Here is a 13097-nt window from a genome sequence, read left to right on the forward strand (position 1 = left end):
CGAACTTCAACCAACATAGGAACTAACTCAATCATATACTACATAATAAAGTTATCCTTATCTGAAAACAGTGAGTAGTTATCAATATTTTATCTTTTGCAAGTGAAGAGGCCTTCTTTGATGAGAGGTATACCCTCCTTTGTAGAGGTCGATGAGAGGTATACCCTCCTTTGTAGAGGTCAATGGTGGAATACTACTTTTCTCTTCTTTGCAAATGATGGAACTACAATGGAAAATAATCACACTTCACAGTGACGAGAAATGTATCATTGTCTTTGCTCTCTTTTCCATTTCATTCCATATCAATTGGTGACGAGAATGAAACATTCTTTATAAGAGTGTGGAAATGTCTCCCTAGTAGACATGTTTTAAAACCGTGAGGCCGACAACGATATGTAATGGTCAAAAGGGACAATATCCGCTAGTAGTGGACTTGAGCTCTTCCTAGTATACACATTCTAAAACCGTGAAGCTGACACTGGACTCCAAGGGGAGTGGATTGTGAGATCTCACATCGATTGGAGAGGAGAACAAAACATCTTTTATAAAGATGTCGAAACCTCTTCCTAGTAGAAACGTTTTAAAATCGTGAAGGTGACGATGATATGTAATGGGCCAAAACGAACAATATCTACTAGCGGTAAACTTGTACTGTCGCAAGTTGTATGAGAAGACCCTTAAAAGAGACGGAGGGGGTGTCCCACCAAGGGCAAAAAGAAAAAAGGAAACAAGATAAGGGTCCTTGAGAGAGCGAGAGAGAGGGATCCCACCAAGGGGCAAAAGGAAACAAGATAAGGGTCCTAGAGAGTGAGAGGGAGAGAGAGAGAGGGATCCCACTAAGGGGCAAAAGGAAAACAAGATAAGGGTCCTAGAGAGTGAGAGGAGAGAGAGAGAGAGAGGGATCCCACTAAGAGGAAAAGGAAAACAAGATAAGGGTCCTAGAGAGTGAGAGGAGAGAGAGAGAGAGAGAGAGAGGGATCCCACTAAGAGGAAAAGGAAAACAAGCAAAGGGTCCTTGAGAGAGAGAGGGATCCCACTAAAGGAAAAAGGAAAACAAGATGAGAGTTCTTGACAAGGAGAGTATTGCTTCAAAGTTCTGAGGATTTCATTACAAATGATACAGGATTTCACAAAGAGGTTACAAAAACAAAAATCACTTAAACAGGCCAACCCTTGAGCATGTACAGATCACAGATCACAGAAATGTTAAATCAAATGTCTGTGCTACCTCCAACAGGGTTATAAAATCTCAACCAATTCTAAACAAAAGGATTGAGTATTGCTCTACCTCAACTATGCTACCAATTTGGGTTCTTGGGCTGCCAAATCTTGAGACAAAGTATCGAAGTTCAAACTTCTAGCAACATCGAAGAAATGTGCGACTGCTTCTTCTGGTGTACCGACAAGGACGCCATGCCCGAGGTTTAGAATGTGTCCTCTTGGTCCTGCACATCTCACAACCCTACAAACAAACCCATATGTAGCAAATAACAAGGTTTAGAATGTGTCTGTGCTACCTCCATTCTTAGCTAGTTACCATTATTTTGTCACACAGCTTCTACGGTTCTTCCTTAAAGGTCACATAGGTAGGTAAATAACAAGAACTGAATTCTCCTGGAACAGAAATAGTAGGTATGCCATGAACAAGGAAAAAAGCAGGAAGCTCAATGACAAACCTTTGAATTTCTTCAGATAGAGCAGGAAGAGTAGAAAACAGATAAGCAGGGTCAACATTTCCTTGTACACTGATATCAGTTCCTAATCTCTTCCTTCCGTCAGCCATGTCTACTGTCCAGTCAAGCCCGATAACGTCAACTCCTGTTCCTTTCATTCGCTCTAGAAGACCGCCATTTCCGTTGATGTAGAGAACAAGCGGTGTTTCAGGGCACTTGCTCCTTACTGTACTCACAATCTGCCAAAAAAGATCCCCAATGATGAATAAGGATAAGAGATAATGATTGGCTAGTAGTTACCGATAGTGCTACTGTGAGATCCCACATCGGTTGGGGAGGAGAACAAAACAATCTTTATAAAAGTGTAGAAACCTCTCACTAACAGACGCGTTTTAAAAACCTTGAGGGGAAGGCTGAAAGGGAAAGCCCAAAGAAGACAATATCTACTAGTGGTGGGCTTGGGCCATTACTGACATTTTAGGGATTCAGCATTTTATGTTAAGCTGAGAATGGCGAATAAGGTGAGGTTGTCAAAGAAATGGACGTGTCGGCTTTCTTTGAACTGAGCTCTCTCTGCTAGAAAATTGGTCAGCTAAAGAAAAGAAGGGGAAAAGACAGCTTACCTTCTGAATATACGGCTTTGACCAGGATTCCCACATATCAGGTGGCAACTGTCCACCCCATGAGTCAAATATTTGTATGCAATGAGCTCCATGTTCTATTTGGAAAACAATATATTCTGATATTGCCTGTGTCAAATGAGAGAGGAGAGTCTTCAACACATGTGGTGCGGTGTGGCACATTCTCTTAATCGTCGTATATGTTCGTGTCGTACCACCTTCCACAATATACGTTGCAATCGTCCAAGGAGCTCCTACAAAGCCCAAGACAGCAGCACTGCCTTCAACCTATACAAAATGACAAACCAAAAAAAGTGACATCAAAATTGTTTTCTATCATCTTGGTAATACAAAATATTGTCATTTTTCTTTATAAGCATGAGAATGTGACAAAACATACCTCCTTGCGTAGCAGTTTAAGTGACTCCCCCACAAAGTTGAGTTTCTCCAGGTCAAGGGGATGAAGAGCTTTCAATCCCTCTTCGGAGCGAATAGGCGAGTGAATAATAGGGCCTCGTACGTCTTCTATGTCAAAAGGAACGCCAAATGCAGGTAGAGGAGTTAGGATGTCGGAAAAAATTATAACTCCATCAGGATGGAAAGCCTCCCAAGGCTGCAATGAAATTTCTACAATGAGATCAGTTGTTTCTGATCTCTCTCTGAAAGATGGATATTTCTCTGCAAGTTTTCTGTAAACGGCCATATACCTTCCTGCTTGACGCATCATCCATGCTGGTGGGCGACTAACAGGATCCCCTCTTGCTGCCTTTACCAAGAGTGGAGGATCTGATAAAAATATTCACTGAAAAGTGAAAATAAGCACCATCCATAATTTAGAATTCAAATGCAAGGAAAAAACTGCAATGTTGAACGCAAACATAACTATGTTCGAGATATAATAAAATAAAGCGGCCGTTTGGTTGCTGTAATTTAATATTTAGTCCTGTGATGAGAAGAGGGGGTCGTCTTACCTAATATCTCTAGACTTATGATATAGTGGTAATGAGTTTTGGATACTTATTGTAACAGTCTAAGCCTACCATCGGCAGATATTATCTTCTTTGGGCTTTTCCTCCCGAGGTTCCCCTCAAGATTTTAAAATGCGTCTATTAGGAATTCTACTAGGAAGAGGTTTCTACACCCATATAAGGAATGCTTCGTTCCCCACTCCAACTGATGTAGGATCTCACAATCCACCTCCTTGGGGGCCCAACGTCCTCGATCGCATACCAGGCCTTCAACCGATGTGAGATCTCACAATCCACCCCATTTGGGGGCCCAATGTCCTCACTCGCACACCACCCGATGTCTGGCTTTGATACCAATTGTAACAGCACAAGCCCATCGCTAGCAGATATTGTCCTCTTTGGGCTTCCCCTCAAGGTCTTTAAAACGCGTCTGCTAGGGAGAGGTTTCCACACCCTTATAAAGAATGCTTTATTCTCCTCTTCAACCGATATGAGAACTCACAATCCACCCTCCTTCGGGTCCCAGCATCCTCGCTGACACTTGTTTCCCTCTACAATCGATGTGGGATCTCACAATCTACCCCGCTTCGAGACCTAACAATTTCGTTGGCGTTCGTTCCTTTCTCCAATCAATGTGGGATCTCACAATTCTTTTTTTGCTGCAATGTCTCTTAAGTTCAAGTTCAATCCCATCTAGTTGCCACTTGCCAAGCCTTACACGTCAAAGAAGCCTATACATCACCATAACATTTTGGCATTGGTTTACAACGCTTGTACATGCTCGAGTCATCCAACAATTCCCCCATTATAACAACATCCACCAACAGCATGTTCATAGCTCTAGTTAAGATTGTGTATAAGCCCATATCAACAGTATGCTGTATGCTGGACAGTTCAACCACTCAACAGACAGTTTAAAAAAAGTCCAGTAACCACGAACAACGAAATTCATTCCAAATTTCCATTCAATTAGGTCAACAGAAATCCAGCCTCACAGTAAAACATAAAACTCCATATTCAAGACTTAAACAATCCACACAAACTACGAATCTCCATCCACAAAAAAACAGACAAGAAGCTCTCAAGACTACCACATCTCTCAATGCAAAACACAGAGACTAATCCAATTCAAAATTAACAGTAATTAAAACGAAGAACAAGCACATGAGCAAACTAAAGCATACCAGATAAGGAAGATGAACAAGTAACAGAAATAGGTTTATCGGAGACACGTCTCCTGGAAACAAGCAACTTAATGGAATTAGAGGATTTCAGGCCCGAATGGACTAAAAAACTCGAAGATTTCCATCCCAAGGAGGTGCAAACACTGCAAAAACAGGATCAAAATGCTTATCGCAAAGCAATTACAAAGAAAAAGAAAAAGAAAGCACAAGAAATTGACAAAACAGAATGGCTAACCTGGCCGGCGATGCAAAACTACTCATTTCGAAAGAGAAAAATCGAAGATTAAGGATGAACGCAGACCCTTCTTCTCCGATTCGTTCCTTATCCCTCAGCTACAATTTTTCATACTTATTTGATATATTTTTTCACCATTTTCTTCCATTAAATATGAGATAAAAGTCGATAATTCGATCCAATTTTTTTACTTTTAATCGAAAATTTATGTTTTCACCGATATTCTGATTTAAAAATAAATAAATTTTATTTTAGTATATAGTTTTTTTTTTAAATTTTATTTTAATACATAAATATTATTTTAAAATTCAACCTTATTTACAATAAAAAATATTTAATAAGTTTTAATTTTATTTATAATAAATATGCAAAATTAGTCTTTTAACTTATTAATATGGGCCGAGTCCTGAGAGTGGAAAAGCCCAACTGTCGCCATCTAAAAACGTTAAACTCACAGAGCTGTCCTCAACGCCTCATCGCATCTTCCGCGTTTCCTTCATTTACCTTTCCTCACAGCCCTGTTTCTTTATCACCTCTCCCTTTCCCCACTCTTTCTCTTTCTCTCGCCGCGGTTTCCCTTCTCATCTTCTTCCTCTTGCTTTCTCTCTCTAAACAACTGCCCTCTCTCTCTCTCTCCTCTTTCACCATGTGAGGCTAAGCCCTAAAACCCACTGTCATGTCTCTTCGCAGATCGTTTCTCTCTCGGAAGTTTTCTTCCAAGTCGTCGTTTAGAGATCCGAATGGTGTAGAGGGAATTGTTCGAGTGGCCGTGTCGGAGGTCGAAGGTGCCTCCGGTCTGCCCGGCGGGACTGATGGCGACTTGATGCAGGGTGAATCTTCTTGGTCTTCTATGCTACCGGAGCTTCTCCGGGAGATTATTCAGCGGGTTGAGGCTTCTGAGGACGGTTGGCCCAACCGCCAAAACGTTGTTTCCTGTGCTTGTGTCTGTAAACGCTGGCGGGATATTACTAAGGAGATCGCCAGGGGTACCCCTCATTCCGGGAAGATTACTTTCCCTTCTTGCCTCAAACAGGTATTTTGTCGGAGTTTTTATCCGTATTTGTCAAGATGGTTGTTTTTGTTGATGAAATTGTATGCTAGTTGTCGTCGTATGAACATTTTTCTTCTTTGCGTTCATGTGATCATTGTTTTTCTTTCTTTTGCGTGTATTCGGTTTTTGATTATTTGAATTACTTTTCGAATTTAATCTGCGTGGTATTTGAGATCGATTGATTAGATTTCATAACGCAGCGTGATTCTTTAGTTTTTGAAAATGGGCGGGGTTGTGGTTATGCTCGTGATTTCCATATGGATCTTGAAGAATTTTCCGGTTAAGATTAATGATAAACATTCTGTACATTGATTGCGTGCAGTTAAGTAATGTCGAGCATTCTATTTGTTGTGGATGGGACAATTCAAGAATTTTGTTCTATTGAATGGTTAATGACATGTGCTGGTTGCATTGATGTACCGAAATGGAAATTAATTCTTAACTTTAAGGCTATCCTAAATCTAAATTACTTCAGAATTATCAAATTTATAATGCAAGTTTTTGATGCGTTAGTGATTCTTTTGAATCTTGTCCAAGAGCATTTTCTTATGAGTTGTTGGAAGAAAACGTTAGTGTGTTTTGAATCCTGATGGACATTGATCTTATTGTAATCTTTTTGGTACAAATTTAATGTCCGAGTGATCATCTAAATGTGTTGTTAATGTCTAATGCAGCCTGGACCAAGCGATCTTCCACATCAGTGTCTTATAAAACGGAACAAGAAGACTTCAACGTTTTACCTTTACCTTGCCCTTACACCATGTGAGTAACTTCTGGTGTATTTATTCTATTTGTAAAGGAAAAGGGTAACTGCACTGAGATTGGAGTGAAGTATCATATTTCATGCTATATAACTTGGAATGAATGGCTTACCTACGAGCATTTATGTTGTCTCCTAACTTATGTAAGGCGAAAGAGATTTATTTTGTTCAGTCAAATTTATTGGTCTCTGCTCCTCCTCCCCTTGATTCACCATGAAATAACTGAAGAGAACTACATTTTGTTTTCCAAGACACGAACATGATTGAAATTAATACGATACGAACTTCAAAAACCGTTAAAGCGGGTGCACTCTTTCTTAAAACTGTACAGTTACCTAACATAGATAATTTGATGGAGTGATATATCTTCTATTAAGTATGGGCACGCAATCATATTTTGATTTGAACAATTCATATCATAGTTTTTGTTAATTAGTGAAACAACGTGAGCATTCGTTTGGGTTTTATGGTTGAAATACAACTGTGAGTATGAAGGTATTGAGAATGTAACATTCAGGCCTTGGTGAACTTTGTTATCGTCATGTTTTGTAAATGATTTTGACTTTTCTTGTTTTCTTATGCACTCGTTATGATTCTTTATTCCTCTGTTTATTCCAAAGGCCTGGTCAAATTTTGAAGCGTTTCTGGTCATCTAAACCAGGGTTCTTCGAGGCTGGCATGGACTATCAGAGAGGCTTATGATTAACTTCAGTTAGGATTGATATCTTGGGATTAATTTCTCTCCTTCCCACACATGCACGCTCATATGAATCGTTAGTTGAATTTATGAGAAATATTTACTTTTCTGACCTGAACATAGTTTAACTGGTTTAGACTTTATAACTTGAGACAAAAATGTCGGAAATCTGAATTTCCACCAAGAGAAAAATATCAACTTTTCTGTTTTGTTCTTTTTCCAACATCAATTTTCTTTTACAAAGCATAACATAAAGATTATCAACTATGGATTTTATTCATAAGTTCATGAGTTTAACAAACCAAAAGATTTATCTTAATGTTATAGTTTATACGTATGGCTCTTTGCATTTAAACTGCAACTTGTGTCCTGTGTACATTTTGGTTGCTATAGAAGACTGAATGGACATGCTCCTCTCTCCTTTTTTATTTTATTTTTTATCTCATCATTATATATCTTACCTAACTGTTGTTTGTCATTGCACATTAGTAATATAGAACTTTTTTTGTATGTGATATAGCTCATTTAAGGGTTATTTCCCCTACTCCAGCATTTACAGATAAGGGAAAGTTCCTCTTAGCTGCACGGAGATATAGGCATGGTGCTCATACCGAGTATATAATATCTCTTGATGCTGAAGAATTATCACAAGGAAACAATGCATATGTGGGGAAGTTAAGGTAAGATATTGTTGTTGAGAGAAATCTTGTTGGAACAAATTGTTTGTTTTGGTGCTTGCTCTTTGCAATCCTTAGTTTTTACACTAGGATACAAGTTTAATGTTTAATTATAATTACGATTGTTTTGAGATACTAGTTTAAAGGGAGACTTCCTGAACAAGAGGCTTAAAAAGAGTTATTCCAGTTGGAATGTGTATTTTGAACAATAACTTCCGAAATATTTATGACTTGAGAGAACTCCCAATGTAATCAACCTATATCGAAAACAGTATCTTTCATTGCTTGAGCCACAGTACGAAATACGGTTCTTGCTGAAAGAGAAGCCATGTAGATGGTTTGCAAAGAACTGCTTGATGCTGCCATGAGTTTACTTTAGATAGTTTAAACCTAAATTAGGGAGAGATCAGTAGTTAAGAAATCTTTGTTATTTTTTTCTTTTTCAGTAATATGTGCAGAATTATTGTATTGTTAGCTTTGTAAAATTGCAGCTTGAGTGTTCTTGGTACAATTTTTAAAAGTAGCATATTTTTTCCTTAATAACATGCACTAAGTCGATACCCCATTTTTTGATCACTTTGCAGCTCCGATTTTCTTGGCACCAATTTTACTATTTATGATAGCCAACCACCACACAATGGTGCAAAGCCATCGAGCAGTAAATCGAGCCGCCGCTTTGCAAGCAAGCAAATCAGCCCACAAGTGTCTGCAGGTAACTTCGAGGTTGGGCAAGTCTCCTACAAATTTAATCTTTTGAAATCAAGAGGTCCGAGGAGGATGATGTGCTCTCTAAAGTGCCCAGTATCAGAAGAATCTGTAACCAGCAAACCCTGCGAGAACTCGATGATGAAGAAATCTGAGTCTTTTTCTTCCTCATCAGGGTCAACAATCTTACGAAACAAGGCTCCTAGGTGGCATGAGCACCTTCAATGCTGGTGCTTGAATTTTCACGGTCGGGTGACAGTAGCATCCGTTAAAAACTTTCAACTTGTTGCTAGTATTGACCATAGCCAGCCAGGAGGAGGTAAAGGGGACGAAGAAACAGTTCTACTACAGTTCGGAAAGGTAGGCGACGATACCTTTACTATGGATTATAGACAGCCATTATCAGCTTTCCAGGCTTTCGCCATTTGCCTTACGAGCTTTGGCACGAAGTTGGCATGCGAGTAGTAGTAGTAGTACATTGTGTACCAAAATTTGTTTACTTGAGAAAACGGTGGCTCTATTGAGACAGGCTTTCCTCTGTACATGGTGTTATTATGGTGGAATTGTGACCACTTGAAAATTGAAGTTCAGAGCAACAAAACAATATTGTGTGGTGCTAGCAAGCGCTATGGCTTCTCTAAATCTCTATGTATATGTGATATATATATATAAATTACAAAGGATGAGAATTGTTGATTCATCTCAATGTTTAGGTATTGCTGCAGTTGTATTTCAACACTCATGCCCAATCCATTCATTTTATAGGTTCTTTTTTTTGGGACTCTTCCCTCTTTCTTCATCATCTTGTTACCTTGGTTTGATCTTTTTGTTTGCTTTTATGATGGAAATGGCAGTAAGATTAGGCCTTTTAGTTTTATACTGTCCTAGAACAATGCTATTTTTATAACCCCATCTCTCCAACAGGGCTTTTGAAGCCATTTTATTGGAGAAAAAGCCTTGCTTTTGGGGACACTTGTAATCACATCTTTGGTGTATGGTTTGAAAATTCAAACCATTTTACTGAGGAAATCTTTCTCCGTTTTAAAAATCTTTGAGAGAGGAAGTTTGAAAGGAAAAGCCCAAAGAGGACAATATATGATAGTGGTGAGTCAAAGAGAACAATATATGCTAGTGGTGAGTCTAAGAGAACAATATATGCCAGTGGTGAGTCTAAGAGAACAATATATGCCAGTGGTGAGTCTAAGAGAACAATATATGCTAGTGCTGAGTGAGAACAATATATGCTAGTGCTGAGTAAAGAGAACAATATATGCTAGTGCTGAGTCAAAGAGAACAATATATGCTAGTGGTGAGTTTGAGCTATTACAAATGATATCAGAGCCAGATATCGGGCAATGTGCCAACAAGGAGACTAAGCCCTCCTAGGAGGTGGATTGTGAGAGCCAAATATCGGGCAATGTGCCAACAAGGAGGCTAAGCCCCCCTAGGAGGTGGATTGTGAGAGCCAAATATCGGGCAATGTGCCAACAAGGAGGCTAAGCCTCCCAAGGGGGTGGATTGTGAGATCCCACCTATCGGTTACGGAGAAGAACGAAACATTCTTTATAAGGGTGTGGAGACTCTCTGAAGCCCGAAATGAAAAAACTAGAGGACAATTACCTTGAAGAAGTCTGGAAAAAATAAAGAGGACAATAACCTACAATATCTACTAACAATGAGTTGGTGGGGTTTGAGCGAGGAAGAAAATATGTTTTAGCTTATAAATTAGCCGCCACAGCCATCAAAATGAAAATTTAATGGATTCGTTCTACAATCGAACCTAACTAATATGTATAAATAACGTAATATTTGGAGTTCATCTTAGGGGCTCTTAAAACAGATAAATATCCATAGCTAAAGCTGAAACGGGCTTTTTTATGGGCCCTAACGAAAAAGGCCGAAGGGCCCACTGACAGAAAGCTCCCCGATCGGCAGAAGCTCCGAGGGATCTCCGCTCTACTGCAACGATGGAAGCACGATGGCAATTATGGTGTGCTTCCCTGCTTTTTCTTCAATGGATTAGCTATTGAAATAGTATATGTATCTTTCCTCTGACGAAAAGAGTTTTATGCAGTTTCAAAAATGGTAAAGTAGAAAGAACATATTCTTGTTTCTTTAGACTTAAGATGACTTCTAAAGTATCTTCTAAGCTTGAACGGAGCAGAATGAGGCATTTGTTTTAGATAGATGAGGCTCTGATATAGGAAAAAATTTTCCATGTATCAACTCCTATGCTGAGAAATTTTAATGGCCCATTTTGCTTTAGTGATTGGTTCTTGCAATTTTCTTCAAATTTCTTCTTTAGTATTTCACAACATTTCATTCTAATATGGTGATTTCCTATCTCGCCACACGCCACCATGCAGTTTGTGCATATCTACGGTGTATTTTTGTTACTCTTTGCATGCTGTTTATGTAGCCATCGTTTGATGTCATATCACACTAGCAGATCAGGTTTCTGTTGTTGTTCCAATACTTAAACTGAAAGGGTCATCAAAGATATGGACCTTTTCCCAAAGTTGTCCAGATATCTCTTTATCATGGTTAACCAAAGAAGCTGCATACTTATTCAGGTTGTATTTTATTGTCATTTTCTGGATCTCTTACTGGCCAAGCCCTCATCCATTTTGAGGTGAGGAGGCTGTATACGCAACCGCTCATCGCTACTAGATATTCTCCGTTTCGGCTATTGCCATCAGCTTCACGGTTTTAAAATGCGTTTACTAGGGAGAGGTTTCCACACTCTTATAATGAATGCTTCGTTCTCCTCTCCAACCAATGTAGGATCTCACAATCCATCCCACTTGGGGGCCCAGTGTCCTCGCTAGCATACTGCCTGGTGTCTGGCTTTAATACCTTTTGTAACAACCCAAGTCCACTGCTAATAGATATTGTCCGCTTTGGCCCGTTACGCATCGCCGTCATCCTCATGGTTTTAAAACGTATCTTTTAGGGAGAGGTTTTATACCCTTATAAAGAATGTTTCGTTCTCTTCTCCAACTAATGTGGGGTCTCACACATAATCCACAGGCTTATCTTTATTCATTATTACATTCATCCATACTCTTCGATGTTTACCTTCATCACTTTTCATAATCACAGGAGTGGCATATTTGACATTGGTTCATAGCAAATTTACTGCTTTCCACCGTTTGCTAAGGCATTCAAACATCTTAATGCACGAGGAATTCAGCCTGCTGTTCTTTATCCAGCAGTCAATGTATATCAGTTTGATGAGTCCCATTCTTGTAAGTAACAGACATGTTTGTATATCTCTTGTTCCTTTGAGTTGAAAAACCTTTTATTGTGATCTACAATATGTAAACATACTTTTTTTTTCATTAAAAAATTATTGTTATTATTCTTTTACTTGTTAAGTAATTCTCTGTTATATTCTTTTCAATTCTTATAAATTCATTTACATTGAATTAGCTATTTCAACCTTTGCCAAGCTCGGCACAGTTGAAGGAGGCATTCTTCAAGATTACAATGTAGCTGATGTTTCCATAGTCATTGTTGGCGAGTCTCAACCATTTTCCCTGTCACCGTTCAAGTTAAGTGCTCTTAAAAGCACTTCAAGACAAGTAAGTAACGTGATCATGTCGTAAGAGATATAGGAAAATTTTGGGACCTATCATGTGCCAAATCTAAATTTCAAATCCTAAACATGTAGCGTTACGATCTTGACCATAGTTATTAAATATTACAACATTCACTTGGATAATGATATCAAATTCTCATGAATTTTATTCAATCTCAAGTAGACACGTCTTTGAGAACATTATCGTTTTTGCAAGAACATTATCTTTATATGAACACAACGACATGTCTTATCTGTTTAAAATCATTTAAAATTGTACAACTATAGGTGCATCTAATCAAAATTAACACTTATTGATTTATGAAACTTTTCCTACACCAATAATTAACTCGTATATTTGTTTTAAACACTATGATCTTACCAAATTCATTCACATGAAAATAATTCAAATATACGACACCTGAATAATCATCAAGTATTCGTTTTCTAGTTCATCGTCTACAATGATTGCCAATTTATTTTTTTATTACTGTTGAGGCATCTTACCTTATGTGGCGCATATCAACCAATCCAGATTGATTTAGCATATTTCTATATATAATTGGTTAAAGATTTTAGTTTGTAAAGGGAAAAAATTGATAATCTGACTGAAACACCAAAGGGATACGGCTGCTTCTCAAATTCTTCAAAACTTTCCTTCGGCTGAAACAAAGCCCTGCTTACTGTATTATCTTTTTGTTTCCTTTGGCTGATATAGTCTTTATAAGACCCTCAAAGAACTCCTTTGTTTGAATGCAGGCAAAATAGAGTTGATGAAAATGAGCACTGAAGGGAGCAAAATTGATACCCATAGTGTTCTTCCTGACAAGTACAGAGCTAACTTGCATTTGGAGGATCCCACTGTTCAATGGAGGTATGGGAAGCCTCCCACTTATGAAAGTGCTAACCAGCTCTTTGAAGAGGGCCGAACCAAGGTTTTTTTTTT

General features: G+C 38.6%; 2 protein-coding genes and 1 long non-coding RNA gene across 4 annotated transcripts; 2 read left to right on the top strand and 1 right to left on the bottom strand.

The window, feature by feature from the left end:
* Window positions 1–1081: 1081 nt before the first annotated feature.
* On the bottom strand, window positions 1082–4809 carry LOC111785650 (uroporphyrinogen decarboxylase 1, chloroplastic-like). The gene is made up of 6 exons (XM_023666026.1): window positions 4681–4809; window positions 4446–4588; window positions 2694–3079; window positions 2297–2581; window positions 1677–1912; window positions 1082–1462 (listed from the first exon to the last, which is right to left on the bottom strand). Exons 1-6 carry the CDS (start codon window positions 4704–4706, stop codon window positions 1294–1296), a joined length of 1245 nt encoding a protein of 414 aa, XP_023521794.1. The 5' UTR covers window positions 4707–4809; the 3' UTR covers window positions 1082–1293.
* Window positions 4810–5227: 418 nt separating this feature from the next.
* Window positions 5228–9283, top strand: LOC111785648 (tubby-like F-box protein 7). Of its 2 annotated transcripts, none has more exons than XM_023666023.1 (4): window positions 5228–5713; window positions 6406–6493; window positions 7710–7869; window positions 8451–9283. In XM_023666023.1, exons 1-4 carry the CDS (start codon window positions 5357–5359, stop codon window positions 9034–9036), a joined length of 1191 nt encoding a protein of 396 aa, XP_023521791.1. In that variant the 5' UTR covers window positions 5228–5356; the 3' UTR covers window positions 9037–9283. The 2 variants fall into 2 exon arrangements, with proteins under 2 accessions (XP_023521791.1, XP_023521793.1); XM_023666025.1 differs by having other exon boundaries at window positions 7740–7869.
* A 2254-nt stretch (window positions 9284–11537) lies between these two features.
* On the top strand, window positions 11538–12124 carry LOC111785649. The gene is made up of 2 exons (XR_002813685.1): window positions 11538–11819; window positions 12004–12124. It is a non-coding gene; the product is annotated as an uncharacterized LOC111785649 (long non-coding RNA).
* Window positions 12125–13097: the final 973 nt, after the last annotated feature.

Source organism: Cucurbita pepo, unplaced genomic scaffold (genome assembly GCF_002806865.2).
Source record: "Cucurbita pepo subsp. pepo cultivar mu-cu-16 unplaced genomic scaffold, ASM280686v2 Cp4.1_scaffold000621, whole genome shotgun sequence".
NCBI classification, from domain to species: domain Eukaryota; kingdom Viridiplantae; phylum Streptophyta; class Magnoliopsida; order Cucurbitales; family Cucurbitaceae; genus Cucurbita; species Cucurbita pepo.